Consider the following 19,530-nt stretch of genomic DNA (forward strand, 5'->3'; position numbering starts at 1 on the left):
GTGAAAGCGTCCTTCGACCCCCCAAAGGGGTCGCGACCCACAGGTTCAGAACCGCAAGTGGATGGGGCGCCAGGCCTCCCAGAGAACTACAACTCCCAGGAGGCCTTGCGACGGCTCCGCGGAAGAGCGCCTCAAAGTTATGCGGGGCTGGTGGTCTCCGGGTATCCACCACCCGCCTCCAGGGCTAAACCAGGGCGCGGATACCTTGTTCTCCTTCTCCCTCTCCCCACTGCCCTCTCTAATTGGTGAACTGGAGAGTTTCCAAGGTAACGGCGCCGCCTGGCGGATCTCCGAAGGGGTGGGGGCGGGGGAAAAGCGCAAACCGGAAGTGACGCTCTCCCCTCGCGCCGACAGCTAGAGGCTTCGAGGATGGCGGCGCGCAAGGGTCGGCGGCGCACGTGTGAAACCGAGGAGCCCATGGAGGCCGAGTCCCGCGACGCTGGGTCCGAGGGCCCGACCCAGGTCTACCTGCCCGGCCGGGGACCGCCGCTGCGCGAAGGAGAGGAGCTGGTCATGGACGAGGAGGCCTACGTGCTGTACCACCGAGCGCAGACCGGTGGGTGGGCGCCCAGACCCCTGGCCCCCGGGGAAGGAGGGAGCTGGAATCCTGGGTCCTGGGGGGCCCAGGTCCTGAGCCTTTAACTTACTAGTAAGAGGCGCTCTGAAAGGGAAGACTGGGGTCCTGAGAGGGGTGGCGTCACACTGGAGGGCGCTGAGATCCCGCCGCCCCATCATGGCTTTCCAACGCTCCTCCTCCCCAGGCGCCCCCTGTCTCAGCTTTGACATCGTCCGGGACCACCTGGGGGACAATCGCTCCGAGCTTCCTCTGACACTTTACCTGTGTGCCGGGACCCAGGCGGAGAGCGCCCAGAGCAACAGGTGAGTGGGACCTGAGGCTTGCCCAGGAGTCCAAGTCCCAGCCTCTTCCTGCCTCCGAGTCCAGGACTCAGCCTCCGGCTCCCCTTCCCCAGGGACCCAGGAGGCAGGGCTTCTGGCTTCGGCCTCCCTCAGACCCAGCAGTTGGGGTGTCCCCGCGCCTCAGTCACACCCCACTCTCCCCCAGATTGATGATGCTTCGGATGCACAATCTGCACGGGACCAAGCCCCCACCCTCAGAGGGCAGCGATGAAGAGGAGGAGGAAGAGGAAGAGGATGAAGAAGATCGGAAGCCGCAGCTGGAGCTGGCCATGGTGCCCCACTACGGTGGCATCAACCGGGTCCGGGTAAGCGCAGCCTACCCAGTCTGCTCTGCGCCTCTGGGGCACGCCCCTACTCTCCCGTCTGTCACGCCCGTCAGCTTTTGGGACAGCATCGGGCACATAATTTTATATGTTAGTTTATATATGTCTTAGCTATTCTGAATTGTCGCTGGGTGCTGTGGGGTGTTTTATTATTATTATTATTGTTTAAAGTATTACAGATAGTAGTACATATGTCTCCTCCCCCCCCCCCCCCCCCCATTGACTTTCCCCCGGCCACCCCTACCCCCCAGCACATGCCCCTTTCCCCCCCCCCCCAGTGTCTTGTGTCCATTGGTTATGCTTATATATGCATGCATACAAGTCCTTCAGTGGATCTCTTACCCCCACCCCCACCCCCCAACACTGCCCAGCCTCCCCGCTGTAATTTGACAGCCTGTTCCATGCTTCTCTGCCTCTGTATCTATCTTTTTGTTCATCAGGTTATATTTTTTGTGGGTTTTTTTTTAAAAATATATTTTATTGCTTTTTTACAGAGGGAAAGGGAGGGGGATAGAGTTAGAAACATCGATGAGAGAGAAACATTGATCAGTTGCCTCCTGCACACTCCCTATTGAAGATGTGCCCGCAACCAAGGTACATGCCCTTGACCGAAATCGAACCTGGGACCCTCCAGTCCGCAGGCTGATGCTCTATCCACTGAGCCAAACCGGTTAGGGCTATATTTTGTGTTTTTTTTATGTTCTGTGAAATGGTGAGAGTTGCAAAACTTGCCTGGTGTAAGGATCACATAGAATAGCGTACAATTCTTTCTGTAACTGAAATACAGTTATTTCAGGTGCTTAGAAACAGCACCTGGCTGTAATGTGAGTGTCTGTGTGTTTTCTGTTATTTTTCAGGAACTGTCCTGAGGTTACTCTTGTGGTTTAGGGTTATAGCATCTTCATCTTCTGATCAGGTTGATGCAGGGGTGGGCAAACTTTTTGACTCGAGGGCCACAGTGGGTTCTTAAACTGGACCGGAGGGCTGGAACAAAAGCATGGATGGAGTGTTTGTGTGAGCTAATATAAATTCAAAGTAAACATCATTACATAAAAGGGTACGGTCTTTTTTTTTCAATAGTTTTATTCATTTCAAACGGGCCGGATCCAGCCCGCAGGCCGTAGTTTGCCCACGGCTGGGTTGATGTGTGAGTTAAAGGAGGTGACACTTGGAGCAGTGCTTGGCTGGTGGTTCTTTTTTTTTTTTTTTTTTTTAATATATCTTATTGATTTTTTACAGAGAGGAAGGGAGAGAGATAGAGAGTTAGAAACATCGATCAGCTGCCTCCTGCACATCTCCCACTGGGGATGTGCCCGCAACCCAGGTACATGCCCTTGACCGGAATTGAACCTGGGACCTTTCAGTCCGCAGGCCGATGCTCTATCCACTGAGCCACACCGGTTTCGGCAGGCCGGTGGTTCTTGCTGTGCGTTTCCACTGAAGTGTTAACGTGTTTTAGGTACTGTTTTGGACTCTAGGGATTTAACAGGGAGCAGAAGGTCTCTGGCTGCTTGGAATTATATGCTGCTGGAGAAAGGGACAAGAGCAAAACGAGGAGATGTGTACTGTGTCAAGGTGCTAAATGTTGTAGAGAGAAAAATGAAGTCAGGTAAGGGTGTAGGGTGTTCCTGTGTGGGTTGCTATTTTAAATAGTGTGGCCTGGGAAGTATTCACTGATAAGGAGCCGTTCATACAGAGACCCACAGGAAGTGGGGGAGTGAGCCAAGGGTGTGTGGGAGGTTTGCAGGCGAGGAAAGCCAGTGCACAGGCCCGGGGTGGACTTGCACGTTGGAGGAGTTGCTGAGAGACGCTGGGGAGGCCAGTGTGCTTGGAGCAGAATGAGCAAGGGGTGCAGCGACAAGATTCCGGGGGCGGGCCCAGACGAGACAGATTGTTCAGGGCCTTGTAGCCCATTGTAAGGACTTGGGGAGACGTTGGAAGCCATGGGAGAGTTTGGAGCACAGGCAAGGTGGGATCTGACTTGTGTTTTTTTTTGTTTTGTTTTGTTTTGTTTTTTAATTATTAAATCTTTATTGTTCAGATTATTACATTTGTTCCTCTTTTTTCCCCCGTAACTCCCCCTGACTTGTGTTTTAATTCCTCTACCTGCTCTGTTGAGAAGAGGCTGCAGGAAGGCAGGGCGGCGGACAGTCCTGTGGGGGCTGTAGTTCGGGAGAAGGGTGACATCAGTAGCAACGTGCGAGACAGCAATAGGGGTGGTGGGAGGGATAAAAGTGATGCTTTTTTTTTTTTTTTTGCTTCCCCAGTTCTCACCTGGGGATAATTTTCCATTGGATTTTTTTAGGGAGAGCGGAAGAGAAAGTTTGCAGTCGGCGATTAGGAGCTTGGCTTTTTATTTTTTATTTTCATTTTTTATTGATTTTTTACAGAGAGGAAGGGAGAGGGATAGAGAGTTAGAAACATCGATGAGAGAGAAACATTGACCAGCTGCCTCCTGCACTCCTCCCACTGGGGATGTGCCCGCAACCAAGGTCCATGCCCTTGACCGGAATCGAACCTGGGACCTTTCAGTCCGCAGGCCGATGCTCTATCCACGGAGCCAAACCGGTTTGGCTAGGAGCTTGGCTCTGATCGGGTGAAGTTTGATGTGAGTCTGGAGTTCAAGGAGGAGGTGGGAGCTAGGTGCTGCTGGAAACCCTAAGGCTGGACGGGACCTCCTTGCGAGCAAACGGACTGAGGCCTGAGGCCTGTGACTCCGACATTGAGAGGGTAGCAGAGACCAGGGGTCTGACGAGGGCTGGTGGGGACTACAGCCTTCATTCCCAGGAGTCTTAAAGGAGCTTTGTTCTCCCACCACCACCTCTACTGCAGGGTGGGGAGTTGTCCCAGGTACCAAGCTGGTCTTGCAGACTGTGGTCCTTTCCTGCAAAGGATTCTGGGGGTTGTTGTCCCAGCCCTGGGGGTGTGTGGGGGGGGGGGCGTCTGAGGAACTGCAGTCCTAGTTCTCGGGGATGCTAGAAGCTGTGGTCACCAACCTGAGCCTCCTGCCCCTCCCAACTCACCTCCCCTTCCTTCTCCCCCACCCCCAGGTGTCTTGGCTGGGCGAGGAGCCGGTGGCTGGGGTGTGGTCAGAGAAGGGCCAGGTGGAGGTGTTCGCGCTGCGGCGGCTTCTGCAGGTGGTCGATGACCCCCAGGCCCTGGCCGCCTTCCTCCGGGACGAGCAGGCTCGCGTGAAGCCTATCTTCGCCTTCGCTGGCCATATGGGCGAGGGCTTTGCCCTGGACTGGTCCCCCCGTGTGCCCGGTGAGTCCCTGGGGTATGCACTTGGTCCTGGGGTGCCAGAGGGTGCAGGGTCGGCAGCAGGGGTGGGTGCTGACTCCAGGGAGGGGACTGCGCTGGGCCAGCTGGGACCAGGTCGTTTCCTGTCCCCCCAGGGCGCCTGCTGACCGGTGACTGTCAGAAGAACATCCACCTCTGGACGCCCACGGACGGCGGCTCCTGGCATGTAGACCAGCGGCCATTCGTGGGCCACACACGCTCCGTGGAGGACTTGCAGTGGTCCCCGACCGAGGACACGGTGAGGCAGGGCTGGGGCTGGATTCCTGGGTCTTGGGTTTTTTTTTAATATGTCTTTTTATTGATGTCAGAGAGGAAGGGAGAGGGAGAGAGAGAGAAACATCAGATGAGAGAGAATCATTGATCGGCGGCCTCCTACACACCCCCTGCTGGGGACCCAGTCTGCAACCCTGGCATGTGCCCTGCCTGGGAATCGAACCAGTGACCTCTTGGTTCCTGGGTCAACAGTCAACCAACTGAGCCATACCGGCGGGGCTGGATTCCTGGGTCTTAAAGGAGGAGGGGCTGGGGCAGGTCCTAGTGAGGGGCCCACTCCTAGTACCTGGTCTCGGGTGGGGTGCAGGGAGCCCCGGTCGCTCAGACTCCTCTTCCAGGTATTCGGCTCCTGCTCAGCTGACGCCTCCATTCGCATCTGGGACATCCGGGCCGCCCCCAGCAAGGCCTGCATGCTCACCACTGCCGCCGCCCACGATGGGGACGTCAACGTCATCCACTGGAGCCGCCGGGAGCCCTTCCTGCTCAGCGGCGGGGATGACGGGGCCCTCAAGGTGTGGGACCTGCGGCAGTTCAAGGTACGCTCCCAGCTGGGCGCCCAGCCGCTGGGATGTGTGGGTCTGCCCTCTGACGTGGTCTTCGACGCCAGAGCTGGGAGCGCCCTTCACTGGGCCCAGCCCCTTCGGGCGACGATGGGGGAGCGGGCTCAGCCGGAGGGTGGCTTGGGGCTGATGTGGAAGCGCCGGTCTTCCAGCCGGAGAGCTGACAAGAGACAGAAGAGGCAAAGACCTCCGGAGCCCAGCTCCCTCGCTGCAGGAGAGGAGACAGGCATAGCAAGGCCGGGAGCCGACGGGGCGTATGGCCCAGCTACGCGCCGACTGTCGCGCTGAGAGGGCTTCTGGGCAGGAAGCCTTGCTGTGTCTGGGATCCCTCTGAGCAAAGCCCCCACTTCACAGGGCCCTGCGCCTTCCCGGGCCACCGTGTCCTAATCTGTTTTCCCTGCCCGTGTAGTGGGTTCCCTAGCATCACCCCTGGGAAGTTTCTAGAAAAGGATTCCAGCCCCAAGGCAGGTGCATGGCCGAGCTGATTGGGACTTTGGAGACCCTTCTCCAAGTCAGCCCCTTTGGGTAGGAAAAGCAGCTTCTTGGTTCTTTGCGTCTGCTGCTCCTGGAGCCTGGGAGCCCTGCTTCTGCCTCTTTAAGGCCATAGGACCAGTGGGGAGGACACCCCCTTCCTGGGAGGGGCTCCTGGGCAGGTGAAAGCTGGGTTCCCAGCAGCCCCCAGGACATAGGCCATTGTTACCAGCTGTACCTCCCCCTCTGTCGCTATCAGAGAATCTGGGCTTGTGGGGGCTCAAGGGTGGAGCCCTGGTTGAACCCCGAGGCTGGAGAGGGTTGGGGCTCTGCCTGGGGTACCCCAGGACTCCGGCTGAGGTGCTCAAAGCCCCTGCCTCCTGTTTCCCCACAGTCTGGCTCCCCGGTGGCCACTTTCAAGCAGCACGTGGCCCCCGTGACCTCCGTCGAGTGGCACCCCCAGGACAGCGGGGTCTTCGCAGCCTCGGGTGCAGACAACCAGATCACACAGTGGGACCTGGCCGTGGAGCGGGACCCCGAGGCGGGCGACGCGGAGACCGACCCCGGGCTGGCGGACCTCCCCCAGCAGCTGCTGTTTGTGCACCAGGGCGAGACCGACCTGAAGGAGCTGCACTGGCACCCGCAGTGCCCCGGGGTCCTGGTCAGCACCGCCCTGTCCGGCTTCACCGTCTTCCGCACCATCAGCGTCTGAGCGCGGCCTGGGAGCTGGCGGTGAGGTTGGTTTCCTGGAAGGGACTCGTTCAGATCTGCGGACCGGCCCTCCTCCAAACAAGGACTTCGCTCGGCCCATTGGCACCAGGATGGATTCTGCTTGACTTGCTGTTCTTTAAAGGGCCTTGGTTTGGTCTGAGGACCCCTCCAGCCGCAGGACTTGGTTTGATCCATGGCGCTCTGAGACAGCGGTCGCCAGCCTTCCAGACCTCGCGGAGCACCAGGAGCACCACTGGTTGGCGACCACTGCTCTCAAACCACTGGGTTTGGCTCCAGCGGCCCCACCCACCCAGAGACGTGGTGCAGCCCAGTGACTCACCCCCACCCTTCAGGGGACGCTGTTGGCCCATTTCGAAGGTGGGCCTGTGTGGCCCCAATTACTAGGGATATTTTGTCAGCTGAGGCACTTGGCTTGACCCTTTGACCTCAGGGAACTCAAGTGCTTTGCAATGACTGGACCGAGTTTGAGGGGTGGGTCCCCCCTGGAGGATTAGGTTTTGCCAGGACTCCCCGGGGGGGGCTGCGTGGGCTTTCTCCCCTCCTCTGTGCTGAAGGCAGGCCCCGTGGAGGGAGGAAAGTCGGGGGGGGGGGGTCCTAAGAGCCAATAAAGGAGGGAATAGGCCTGATGTATGAGACTCATCCTCCTGGCCGCTTCCCTGAGAGGAGACGGGGAGGAGCAGGAATCTGGCAGCTGCTCCAGCCTTCACCCCATTGGGTGCAACCCCAGTCTGCCTTCCCTACATTTGATTCCATCCGGGACTCACTCCGGGTCTCCGGAGGGTATCTCACCTGTGACCCCCAACTTTTTAAGGCTTTGTCTCAGAGAGAACCAGGCCCCCCCATTTCTCCTTCAGTCACTGTCTCCTTTATCCTAATCTCACCCCGTTTGGTCCCTTATCCATGTCCCCGTCTTCCCGTGTCTCCTGGCCCCCAGGCTCTGTCCCTCCCCCTCCTGTGTCTCTGCCACCTCTCCAGCTTGCCTGGGCTGCAGCCCAGCCGCCTGCCTGGCTGTCATCCCTGGCTCCCCCTCTGCGGCTCTGAGCTGGCCCCACCCCGTCCCCCCCTCGGCCAGGCCTCTGATCCGCCTGTGGACACAGAGGTTGGGCGTCCGGCACAAGGCCCCTGGGGCTGAGGACAGACCGCAGCCATCAGCACCCACCGAGGAGCCCCCCGTGGAGGGCATGGGGGTGGGCCGCCCCACCAGGTACGTGCTCCATGCAGAGGCCTGGGCCGGGGTCCCGGGGCTGAGGGCCACCCCACCTCCTCCCACGCCCTGCTTGCTTGGGCATCTGCTCCAGCATCCCCTGCCCCCCATCCTTGCTGTTGCCCCGCCCCGTCGGAGAGGTCCAGTCTTACCCTCGGTGACGGTCCAGCCCCAGAACAATCCCTTCACGTTTGGTGCCTCTGACTGACCCCATCGGCATTTTGTGCTTTTTTTCACTGCGCCTTCCTCCCCCCTGCCCCCCGCCCCCCGCATCCTCCATCTCAACGGAGCCTCTTTCTTGCCCCGTCGCTGTGTCTTCCGTTGGTCTCTGCCTGCCATCTCCCATCTTGCCCTTTCCTAAGACACGATCTCCATGACTTTCCCAATTGCTCCTCATCTGCCTGTGTTGCTGTTCTCTCTCCCTGGGCCTCTGCCCCCCACCCATCTCCCCATTGTCTGTCTGCTTCCCTCTGAGTCTCTGGGTCCCTGTCACTCTGTCTGTCCCTCTCTCTCTGTCCCTATGCCCGTCCCTCTGGGTCTCCCCCCCCCCCCCCCATCTCTGTTCTCTCTCTTTCTCAGGCTCCCTCTCTTCCTGCTCATCTCCGATCCTGTGCCCTTGTCTTTGCCCAGGCTCTGCCCCCACACGCCCTCCTGTCAGTCTCTGCCCCCCAGCCTGCTCCCCAGACCCCGCGGGGAGTGAGGGTGGGGGAAATACCGGGCTCTCGGGAAGAGTGTGTGAGTGTTTCTTTGGGGAGGAAGGGAGGGAGGCTGGGCCTGGGCGGAGCCTCTTGGCCTCAGATTAGGCAGTGACTTTGACCGAAGTTAAGGCACCTTAAGCCCCGTCTCCTTTATATGGAAACGTTAAGCTGCTCCCCTGGGGCAGGTCAGGGGGGGCGGGGAGGACTTGAGGCTCTGGAGCCTTTCCCTCCGGTCTGCTCTGCGGAGCAGGGGGTCGCCCTGAGTCCGAGGAGCACCCACCCATGGGAGCTGGGCCATGGGTGCAGGCAGGAGGGGAAGCCCCTGCCCCGTCTGCTCTGGGAAACGGACACGGTCGTGTCGGCCTTGGGCTGAGTGTGGGCCTCGGTTTACTTGGGAGGCAGAGTCCTGGGTTGGAAAGGCTCAGAACCCAAACTGGCACCCGCCCTCACACCGCCTGGGTCTGGCCGGGTCTCAGCCCGTGGCCCAGAGCCGTGACCCTGACCTCCCAGCATCCTGAGTGGTGGGGTCCGGTGGAGCCAGTGGGTGGGCGGGGACACCCAAGGAGCTCTCCTGCAGCCCAGCACAGGGCAGGTGCTCAGACCCGCCTATGATAAGGGGCCCGTGCTCCAAGCCTCCGGCTTTGGCACCCAAGGGCCCAGGTGGGAGGGACCTGAGCCCAGGGACGGACCAGTGGCTGTTGCCTGAGAAAAGCAAAGTCCCCAGGGTTGTGGGTAGAGACGGGTGAGGGGGTGTGAGGAGGCCCCGGCTGGGGTGGGTGCTGGGTCGGTGGGAGGCCCTGTCATCCGTGGCACTCAGTCCATAGTGGGGACTTCCAGGCAGGGGAGGATGACAAATGTCTAGGTCAGAACCTGGATCCTGACCTTAAACGGCCTCTTCAGGGACTAGCCTCAGTTTCCCGTTTTTGGCAAACCATCTCTTCACAGCCAGAGTAATGATGGGTGAAAGCGGAGTTGGGCTACATCCTGGGTGCTGGACGCAGCCAGGCCCAGGGCACCCACCGAGCCTCCGCTCTGCCTCTGGAATGGGTGCAATGAAGCCCAGATGCTGGGCTGTCCAGGTGGTCACAGGCAGCAGGTGCAGAGCTGGAGGCCCGGGGGAAGGGAGGAGGACAACCCTTTGGTATTGAACTTGACATTGACTGACAGCCCTCTCTTCAAACTGAGTGCCCCCAGTCCCGCCCGGAAGCCCATCAGGATCCCAGAGCCTGGCACAGGGGCACATCATATGCATGTGCTTGGTACACACTGATGGAACCCATCTGCCAAATATTTCACCCCTGGTCCTGCCACCAGCGTGCCAGAGGTCACCCTGCAGCTGCTGGAGGGTGATGAGGTCTGCAGGTCCAGCCCCTTCCCCCCTCCTCTCCACACTGTCTAGCTCAGCGGTTCTCAACCTGTGGGTCGCGACCCCTTTGGCGGTCAAACGACCCTTTCACAGGGGTCACCTAAGACCATCCTGCATATCAGATATTTACATTATGATTCAGAACAGTAGCAACATTACAGTTACGAAGTAGCAACGAACATAATTTTATGGTTGGGTCACAACATGAGGAACTGTATTTAAAGGGCCAGAAGGTTGAGCACCGCTGGTCTAGCTGATGAGATTCTCTCCATTTCACCGATTAGGAAACTGAGGCTCAGGAAGGGATGTGACTCACCACCAGTCCTTCAGCTAGTAAATGGCAGAGCCGGATTCATTCAAAAGCCCAAGGTCTTTCTTCTGGATCCTTCTTCCTTTCAAGGCGGTGGGTTTTTATCCCCATCCCACTGATGAGTAAATGGAGCCTCCAGGAAAGCAAGTCAGTCGTCTCAGGGCACATAGTGGGTCAGCAACTGAGCCAGGATTGGGCCCTGGGTCTATATGGCTGGAAGCCCTTCCTGATCTTGACGAAGAAGTGGTTTCCCCATTTTACAGCTGAGGAAACAGGCTCACAAAGACTTGCCCAAGGTCTGAGAGTCAGGGGGAGCCTGGGTTGGTTGGTTTGTTTTGTGTGTATGTGTGTTTTTATAACAGCTTCACTGAAATATAATCACATACCATACAACTCACACATTAAAGTGTACAATTCCAGGGTTTTTAGTACATTCACAGAGTTGTGTAATCATTACCACAATCGATTTTAGAACATTTTAAAAAATATATTTTTATTGATTTAAAAGGAGAGAGAGAAATATCAATGATGGGAATCATTGATTGGCTGCCTCCTGCACGCCCCCCACTGGGGATTGAGCCTGCAACCCGGGCATGTGCCCTGACCAGAATCGAACGGGACCCTTCAGTCTGCAGGCCAACACTCTATCCACTGAGCCAAACCAGCCAGGGTCAATTTTAGAACATTTTTATCTCCCCAATAAGAAATGCCGTGCCCTAACTGGTTTGGCTCAGTGGATAGAGCATCAGCCTGTCGACTGAAGGGTCCCAGGTTCGATTCTGGTCAAGGGCATGTACCTTAGTTGTGGGCACATCTCCAGTAGGGGGTGTGCAGGAGGCAGCTGATCGATGTTCCTCTCTCATCGATGTTTCTAACTCTCTATCCCTCTCCCTTCCTCTCTGTAAAAAATCAATAAAATATATATTTTTTAAAAAAGAAATGCTGTGTCCTCTGGCTATTACTGCCCAATCCTTCCATCTCCACAATCCTAGGCGTGACTAGGCTACTTTCTCAATTTGCCCATTCTGGACATTTCATGTAAATGCAATTATAAAATATGTGGTCTTACCCTAACCCAGCGGTTCTCAACCTGTGGGTAGCGACCCCTTTGGGGGTTGAACGACCCTTTCACAGGGGTCGCCTAAGACCATCAGAAAACACATATATAATCACATATTGTTTTTGTGATTAATCACTATGCTTTAATTATGTTCAATTTGTAACAATGAAAATACATCCTGCATATCAGATATTTACATGACGATTCATAACAGTAGCAAAATTACAGTGATGAAGTAGCAACGAAAATAATGTTATGGTTGGGGGTCACCACAACATGAGGAGCTGTATTAAAAGGTCGTGGCGTTAGGAAGGTTGAGAACCACTGCCCTAACCAGTTTGGCTCAGTGGATAGAGTGTCAGTCCTTGGACTGAAGGGTCCCTGGTTCGGTTTTGGTCAAGGGCATGTACCTAGGTTGCAGGCTCAATGCCCAGTAGGGGACGTGCAGGAGGCAGCCAATCAATGATTCTCATCATTGATGTTTCCCTCTCTCAAATCAATAAAAAACACTTATAAAAAATAGATGGTCTTTCGTGATTGGCTTTTTTCACTTAACATAATGTTTTCAAGGTTTAACCATGTTGTAGCGTGTGTCTACTTTTATTTCTTTTCACTGCTGGGTTGTATGTATTCCGTTGTGTGGAACTACCACATTTTATTACCCACTTATCAACTGATGGCCATTTGGGTAGTTTCCATCTTTTGTTTCTAGTGAACAGTGCTGCTATGAACATTTGTGTACAAGTGTTGTGTGGACACTTTTTTTTATTTCTCTTGGGAAGTACCTAGGAATGGAGTTGCTGGATCATATGGCAACTCTCTGTTTAATCATTTAAGGAACTGCTGGACGCTTGAGGGTGCCAATTTCTCCACATCCTTTTCAACACGTATTTTCTGGGGGTTTGTATGGTTTATTACTACAGCCATCCTAAGTAGGTGTGAAGTGGTATCTCATTGTGATTTTCATTAGCATCCCTGATGGCTGATGCCAATATTTTCCTGTGTTTATTGGCTATTTGTCTAACTTTTTTGGAGAAATGTCTATTCAGATCCTTTGCCCATTTTAAAATTGGGTTGTCTTGTTATTGCGTTCTAAGGACTCTTTATATATGTTTGGATAGAATTTTCTTAGATGTATGATTTGCAACTATTTTCTCCCACTAGTGAGTTCTCTTTCACTTTGTTAGTGTCCTTTGAAGCACAAAAATATTTACTTTGATGAAGTTCAATTTATTTATTTTTTTCCCTTTTGTTGCTTGTGCTTTCTGAGCTTGTTTTTTTGTTTGTTTTGTTTTAATCCTCACCCGAGGATATATTTTTATTGATTTGAGAGAGAGAGAAAGGGAGGGGGAGGGGGAGAGGAAGGAGTAGGAGAGAGGGAGAGAAACATTGATGGTTGCCTCCCACATGCACGCCACCGGGGATCGAACCAGCAACCTGGGCTTGTACCCTGACTGGGAATCAAACCCGAGACATTTGGGTGTAGGGGAGGATGCTCCAACCAACAGAGCCACCCGGCCGGGGCCTGAGCTTGTGTTTGAACCATAGGGGGACCTCAGCGCTGCAGCTCATCTCCCCACGCTGACTCCATGCTGAGAGCCAGTGACCACTTAGTGCAGCGGTTCTCAACCTGTGGGTCGCGACCCCTTTGGGGGTCCAACGACCCTTTCACAGGGGTCGCCTAAGACCATTGGAAAACACACATATAGTTACATATTGTTTTTGTGATTAATCACTATGCTTTCATTATGTTCAATTTGTCACAATGAAATTGGGGGCCACCACAACATGAGGAACTGGATTAAAGGGTCGCGGCATCAGGAAGGTTGAGAACCACTGACTTGGGGCTTATGAGCTTGGGCTCTGGAGCCAGCCTGCTAGCACTCAAGCCCGTTTAATCAGCTGTGGCCTTGGGCAAGTCAAACATGCTGTGCCTCAATTTCCTCATCTGTAAATTGGGAACACAAGGCCTTACAGTGTTGTGAGGCTCAAATAAGAAAATTCACGGCCAGTGTCCCCGACAGCGTGCGCACTGCACATGCCGGCCTGCACATTATTGTGGCTTATACCACGGCGTTGTTACAGCTACAGTTCTGTGGCCGTGGCTGCGGGGCAAGTGCCTCCTGTCGTTACAAGTATCACTGTCGCAGCGGTACTGCTGTGACTTTCAAGGTGAGCATCGTCCACCCATCTGCCTGCCCAGGGAGCATGCCCTCCCCCCCCCTCGCCCCCCATTCCTGGCACCCCTGACGTTTCTGCCCACTTCTTGTCCCCGCAGGTGCGGGGCGCCCGCCCCCGACTAGCCCCGGTGGACGGGCTGTCCCCGCCGATGGGCCTGGCCGAGGCCCTGCGCCGCCTGAGCGGCGCCCTGGAGTCGGGGGCCGGCGGGGCGGGCGACGAGGAGGCCGGGCCCGGGCTGTGCCGCAACGGGTGGGCGCCCGCCCAGTGCCCGGCGGCGGCGGGGCGGCGCGGCGGGCGCTTCGTCAAGAAGGACGGCCACTGCAACGTGCGCTTCGTGAACCTGGGCGGCCAGGGCGCGCGCTACCTGAGCGACCTGTTCACCACGTGCGTGGACGTGCGCTGGCGCTGGATGTGCCTGCTCTTCTCCTGCGCCTTCCTCGCCTCCTGGCTGCTCTTCGGCCTGGCCTTCTGGCTCATCGCCTCGCTGCACGGCGACCTGGCCGCGCCGCCGCCGCCCGCGCCCTGCTTCTCGCACGTGGCCAGCTTCCTGGCCGCCTTCCTCTTCGCGCTGGAGACGCAGACGTCCATCGGCTACGGCGTGCGCAGCGTCACCGAGGAGTGCCCGGCCGCCGTGGCCGCCGTGGTGCTGCAGTGCATCGCCGGCTGCGTCCTGGACGCCTTCGTGGTGGGCGCCGTCATGGCCAAGATGGCCAAGCCCAAGAAGCGCAACGAGACGCTCATCTTCAGCGAGAACGCCGTGGTGGCGCTGCGCGACCGCCGCCTCTGCCTCATGTGGCGCGTGGGGAACCTGCGCCGCAGCCACCTGGTCGAGGCCCACGTGCGCGCCCAGCTGCTGCAGGTCAGGGAGGCCGCGGCCCCCCAGGGAGGCAGGAAGGGGCACAGGGGGTGGGGCCGGCCCGGGGGATGGTGGGAGATGTAGGCCTGAGGGCGAGGCGTGCATTGGACGTGGAGGGTGCGTGGACTACAAGTCCCAGCAGTCTCTCGGGCAGGGACCCTCTTGCTCTGCTGGTGGCTGGAGTTTGAGTCCGAGGAGCAGTTGTAGGAGATGCAAACCTTAGACTTAGACAGATTTTGAGACACAAAGAGCTTTCTAGGGTTTGGGGGCGCCCGCCCCATGGAATTTTGGGAAATCTAAACCTTGAGGGGCCTGTAAAGGCTCTGAACTCAGACACCTCCGGGGTCTGGGAAAGGGCCCGGGTGAGGTGGTGTGGGGACGTGCAGTTTTGCGGGTGGTGTAAATGGATGGTGTGAATCGCCGCTCAGGTTTCCAGTTCCAACAGCTATGACTTGAGGCCTGGCCCCTGTGGGATGGTGGGAGATGTAGGTCCCCGGGTGGGGTGCAGCTCACACCTAAGCAGCCGTGGAACACAATGCTTCATGACCTCTGGGCATGGGGCCCTGCAGCCTTCGTTCCCCACCTCAGCGGCCCAGCCTCTCCCACCGGCCTCCTGCTGGGAGGGGCATAGAGCCGTGGTTGGGACACTCTTGAATTGTAGCTTCTTGGCAAACAAACAAACAAACAAACAAACAAAACAACTCCCATTGGCGCCCTCCAACGCTCTGCAAAAGGCGCTTTTTGCTTTCGTGTTTCTAGAATTGTGGTCGAACTGCCCAAATTCTGAGGCTAGCTGCCCTTGTCCAGGTAGACACTTGACCTTGGGCGGAGCTTGTACTTGGGAGAGAGGGAGAACAAGGTGGTGGTGGGAACTACAGCTCCCAGCAGCGACTGGGGTCTCCCCGAGACAGACAGGTGGGGGAGAATGGGCCCCACCCCCCACCTGTCTCTCCCACTTGACTGAGACCGCAGGACTCATGATCTGGGAGGGATATTGTCTATCCCTACGGGGTGCTGACATGGCCTGGGAGGTGGGCGTGGAACCGATGGGTAGGTGGGGTGAAACTGCCAATACCTGGCCTATGGACTGCGTGCCCTCTCCATCACACACAGATACACAGGGGCTGCAGGGCTTGTAGTGGGGGTGGGGGTGGGGGTGGGGTGCAGAGCGCCCAGGGGCTGGCAGGAAGCAGCGGGGAACACAGGATATTGGACCTAGATTGTCATCCTGGTTTATCTCTCTCTGTTTACTGAAAGCCATTTTTCTTTTCCTCTTCTCCAATGGCTGCTTGGATGTCATTCTTATCTCCTGTTTCTTTACCTTGGTCTCTGCTTTGCTGATGTCTGTGGTTCTGCCAACGTCACTCTGTCCCTCTCTTCCTCTCTCCCTTGCCTCTTCCTCGGGTTTCTATCCCCAACCCCCCCGAGTCTCTGTCCCTCTCTCTTTATCTCTGGGTCTCTGTCCCCTCTTTCTCTGAGCCCCCATCTTCCTCTCCCTGGGCCTCATCCCCCTCTCTCTGGGTTCTTCTCGTCACCCCTCCCTCTCCCCTCCCAGCCTCTACTCCTCTCTTTTTCTGCATGTCCATTGCTTTCTATCATCATCTCTGTCTCCTCTCATCTCCCTGCATCTGTCTTGGGCCCCTTGTCTTTTGCTGCAGCCTCGGGTGACCCCCGAAGGGGAGTACATACCCCTGGACCACCGGGACGTGGACGTGGGCTTTGATGGCGGCACGGACCGCATCTTCCTGGTGTCTCCCATCACCATCGTGCACGAGATCGACTCCTCCAGCCCCCTCTATGAGCTGGGGCGTGCGGAGCTGGCCCAGGCCGACTTCGAGCTGGTGGTCATTCTCGAGGGCATGGTGGAGGCCACGGCTATGACCACGCAGTGTCGCTCTTCCTACCTCCCCGGTGAGCTGCTCTGGGGCCATCGTTTTGAGCCCGTCCTCTTCCAGCGTGGCTCCCAGTACGAGGTGGACTATCGCCACTTCCACCGCACTTACGAGGTCCCGGGGACACCGGTCTGCAGCGCCAAGGAGCTGGATGAGCGGGCAGAGCGGGATTCCCACAGCCCCAAGTCTAGCTTCCCTGACTCGCTGACGGCATTTTGTTATGAGAATGAACTTGCTCTGAGTTGCTGCCGGGAGGAAGAGGACGCCGAGGGGGGAGATGAGTCGGAGGCCGAAGAGGGGGCTGCCAGCCCCCGAGTACTCACACCCACCCTGTCTCTGACCCTGCCCCCATGATGCCAGCTGGTGTCCCCCATCTGTATCCCCTCCCCAGAGGTAGCAAAATGGAGAGCCCGGGTCCTCTCCTGGGACCGACAGGCCTGCTGGGTAAATGATTAGCTGGTGAAGTTCTGCCTGCCTAGTGGACCCACCATGGACACACTGGATCTTAATTCCTCTGTGTTGTGTGCTCCCCCCTGAGACCCCTGTATCGGCCTGATTCCTGAGTCTGACCAGAGCTAAGGGATTCAGGATTCTGGACCACCCAAGAGGCAAGGACTGGTGGTTCTAGATTCTTCTATATAGCTGGCATGGGTTGTTGAGCAGGGTCCGGAATCAGAGACATAGGGTGCCTCTGGGGGAGGAAGTCAGCAGTTCTCCAGCAGCGAGTGAGATCGAGAGTTTATAGGCTGGATTGGTTTAATAGTCAAGGGACTATTGCGTCTTGGCTCAGCCAACCAAGAAGCAAGTCATCTTTTTCTAGACCACCTCAGGAGGAAAAAGTATGGGACGCTCCAAGAATTCAGGACTAACTTGATTGACCTGGAATGTTGACTGCAAGTCAAGAAAAGAGCTGTGCTTCCAGAAAGCCCATGTTTTGAGATTGTTCATCTAGACTGGCCTTAGATAGTAGAAGTACTCCAGGAACTAAGGAGTTGGGTTTCTAGAATGCACAAAACAACGGAGAGTCTGCTGGTCTAGGACTGCAGTGACAGATGGGGAGTTCTTAATTAGATAACGCCAGACCAGTGGCTACAGAACGTCAAAGCAAGGGGAGAATCGATGCTTCTTAATGACCCACAGGTGTGTGTTTTTAAAGTGCCATTCTAGAATGTCCAAAGGAACCAAGATTCCGTGGCTCTGGATCGACCACAGAGTCAGGGAAGGAGTGGCGATCCTAGACGACTTCTTTGTGGTTCTGTAATGCCAAAAGGAACCAAGGCTTCAGGGAGGCAGAGTTGTCCATGATCGTAACCCGGAAGTTCTAAGCGGCTCCTGGAACAGTTGGACTCAGGACTTGCTAGACAGCATTTCTGGGCTGACCTGAAGGTGAGGGCCCAGACAAGACCTTGTGGGTAACAGGGCTAGTGAACGGGCACGGGAAGGGAGGGGGCCATGGCTGGTGAGTCTGCAATGCTCTGGAACCCTACACCTAGCGATGTGTACCTATTTCTTAAAGATGTTATATATGTGTGTGTTATCTATATATATAAAAGCCCAATGACTGAACAGCAGAACGACCAGAACGGCCGGTCAACCTTTTGGTATGATGTGCACTGACCACCAGGGGGGGAGACAACGCAGGAGCTTCCCCCTGGTGGTCAGTGTGCTCCCACGGCGGGTTGATCCCCACAGGCCATGCCCCCCACCAGTGCACGAATCTGTGTACCAGGCCTCTAGTAGCCTATATAATAAAAGGGTAATATGCAAATTGCCCCTAACAGCAGAGCGACTGGGAATCACTGGTCACTATGACACACACTGACCACCAGGGGCAGATGCTCAATGCAGGAGCTGCCCCCTGGTGGTCAGTGCGCTCCCACAGGGGGTGCTCTGCTCAGCCACAAGCCAGGCTGATGGCTGCCAGTACAGTGGTGGTGGGAGCCTCTCCTGCCTCCTCAGCAGCGCTAAGGATGTCCGACTGCAGCTAGGCCTGCTCCCCGCTGGCAAGTGGACATCCCCTGAGGGCTGCCGGGCTGCCAGAGGGATGTTTGACTGCCAGCTTAGGCCCAATTCCCCAGGGAGTGGGCCTAAACCAGCAGGTGGTTATTCCCCGATGGTTCCCAGACTGGGAGAGGGCACAGGCCGGGCTGAGGGACCCTCCCGAGTGCACAAATTTTTGTGCACCAGGCCTCTAGTATAATATAAATACAGATATATACATATTCCCCCACCCCCACCCCATGGTTCTTACAGAAGGATTAGAAATGGAGTTTGAGCTCATTGGAATGGGATCTTTCATAAGGATCCAGGAAGCTTTGCTCTAAATCCTAGCTCTGCTTAAGGACTGTGTGACTGGGCACATCCCTCCTCTTTCCTCGCTTCGGTTTCCTCATCTGTAAAATCAGGGCACTGGAACTTGAACTTCTCCAAGGGCCTTTCCTCAGGAATGGTTCCTCACTTCAGGGAGGGGGAAGTGCGGGGAGGGTCCTAGAGACTTCCCAGCTCTCCCTGGTGCATGGACCCACCATGGACACACTGGATCTTAATTCCCAGGGATGGGAGACGCTCTTGGAGGCCAGCTCTGAGTTTGGACCTCTGAAGGACAGGGCAGGCTGGGTGCAGTGTGGGCTGTGGCTAAGGACCAGAATCAACACCTCCCTCGTCCAGCTTGATGGACAGGAGGTAGCTCTGGATACCAGGGGCAAGTAGGTGGTTAGGGGGAGACTTGTCCCCCAGATTAAACCATTGGCGTCTGGTGGTGTGTCTGTGAGTGTGCTTCTGGGGCCTGGCCTCTGCCCTTGCTTCTATCTACCTAAGTGCCCAGCAGGCAGGGAGCCAGCTGCTAAAGGAACCAATGCCTGTGAGGATACGTCCCCACCCCTGTGTCCCAGGACTGAGGGCGGGCACTGCCATTGCCCCTCAGCCTGCCCAGGTGCTGCACCAACCCAGGTCCTCCCTTCTGGCTTCCCTGCCTCCCTTGATCCTTCAGAATCCCCACGTAATAACCGGATGGGATTAATTAGCTGGCTGCCCCCCCCCCCCCAGCTCAGGGAGTCTGGGATAGGGCCTCGGGACCATAGAAATAGGGGTGGAGGAGAATGCTAAGTGTGAGGTGAAGGGACAGGGACAGGGTTCTGCTTGGAAGGAGAGAGAGTGGGGTCGTGGCAGGCACAGCCTGGGTTTCCATTGGGGAGGGCAGGGGCTGGGCCACTCCTAAAGGTCAGTGAGATTAGGACGCTCCATGTCTAATCTGTCAGTTTAACCAGATCCCAGCTCTGAATCTGTCTCCCCCTGCCTAGCTCATGGGCCGCAAATGAGGACAAGTCCCAGACACCACCTCAGACCCCATTAGGGACCTGCCAATGACAGGGTGCCCGGTTTCTCCA

General features: G+C 56.6%; 2 protein-coding genes across 2 annotated transcripts; both read left to right on the top strand.

The window, feature by feature from the left end:
- The first annotated feature begins 360 nt into the window (after positions 1-360).
- GRWD1 (glutamate rich WD repeat containing 1) lies at positions 361-7,210 on the top strand. The gene is made up of 7 exons (XM_081107668.1): positions 361-556; positions 762-879; positions 1,064-1,223; positions 4,292-4,505; positions 4,637-4,779; positions 5,153-5,350; positions 6,240-7,210. The coding sequence occupies exons 1-7, from the start codon at positions 370-372 to the stop codon at positions 6,555-6,557; spliced, it is 1,338 nt and encodes a 445-aa protein (XP_080963794.1). The 5' UTR covers positions 361-369; the 3' UTR covers positions 6,558-7,210.
- A 6,334-nt stretch (positions 7,211-13,544) lies between these two features.
- KCNJ14 (potassium inwardly rectifying channel subfamily J member 14) lies at positions 13,545-16,498 on the top strand (the record flags this gene model as incomplete). Its single annotated transcript, XM_081107669.1, has 2 exons — positions 13,545-14,255; positions 15,911-16,498. The coding sequence occupies 2 exons, from the start codon at positions 13,545-13,547 to the stop codon at positions 16,496-16,498; spliced, it is 1,299 nt and encodes a 432-aa protein (XP_080963795.1).
- Positions 16,499-19,530: the final 3,032 nt, after the last annotated feature.

This window comes from Myotis nattereri, assembly GCF_964212035.1.
Source record: "Myotis nattereri genome assembly, chromosome: 15".
NCBI classification, from domain to species: domain Eukaryota; kingdom Metazoa; phylum Chordata; class Mammalia; order Chiroptera; family Vespertilionidae; genus Myotis; species Myotis nattereri.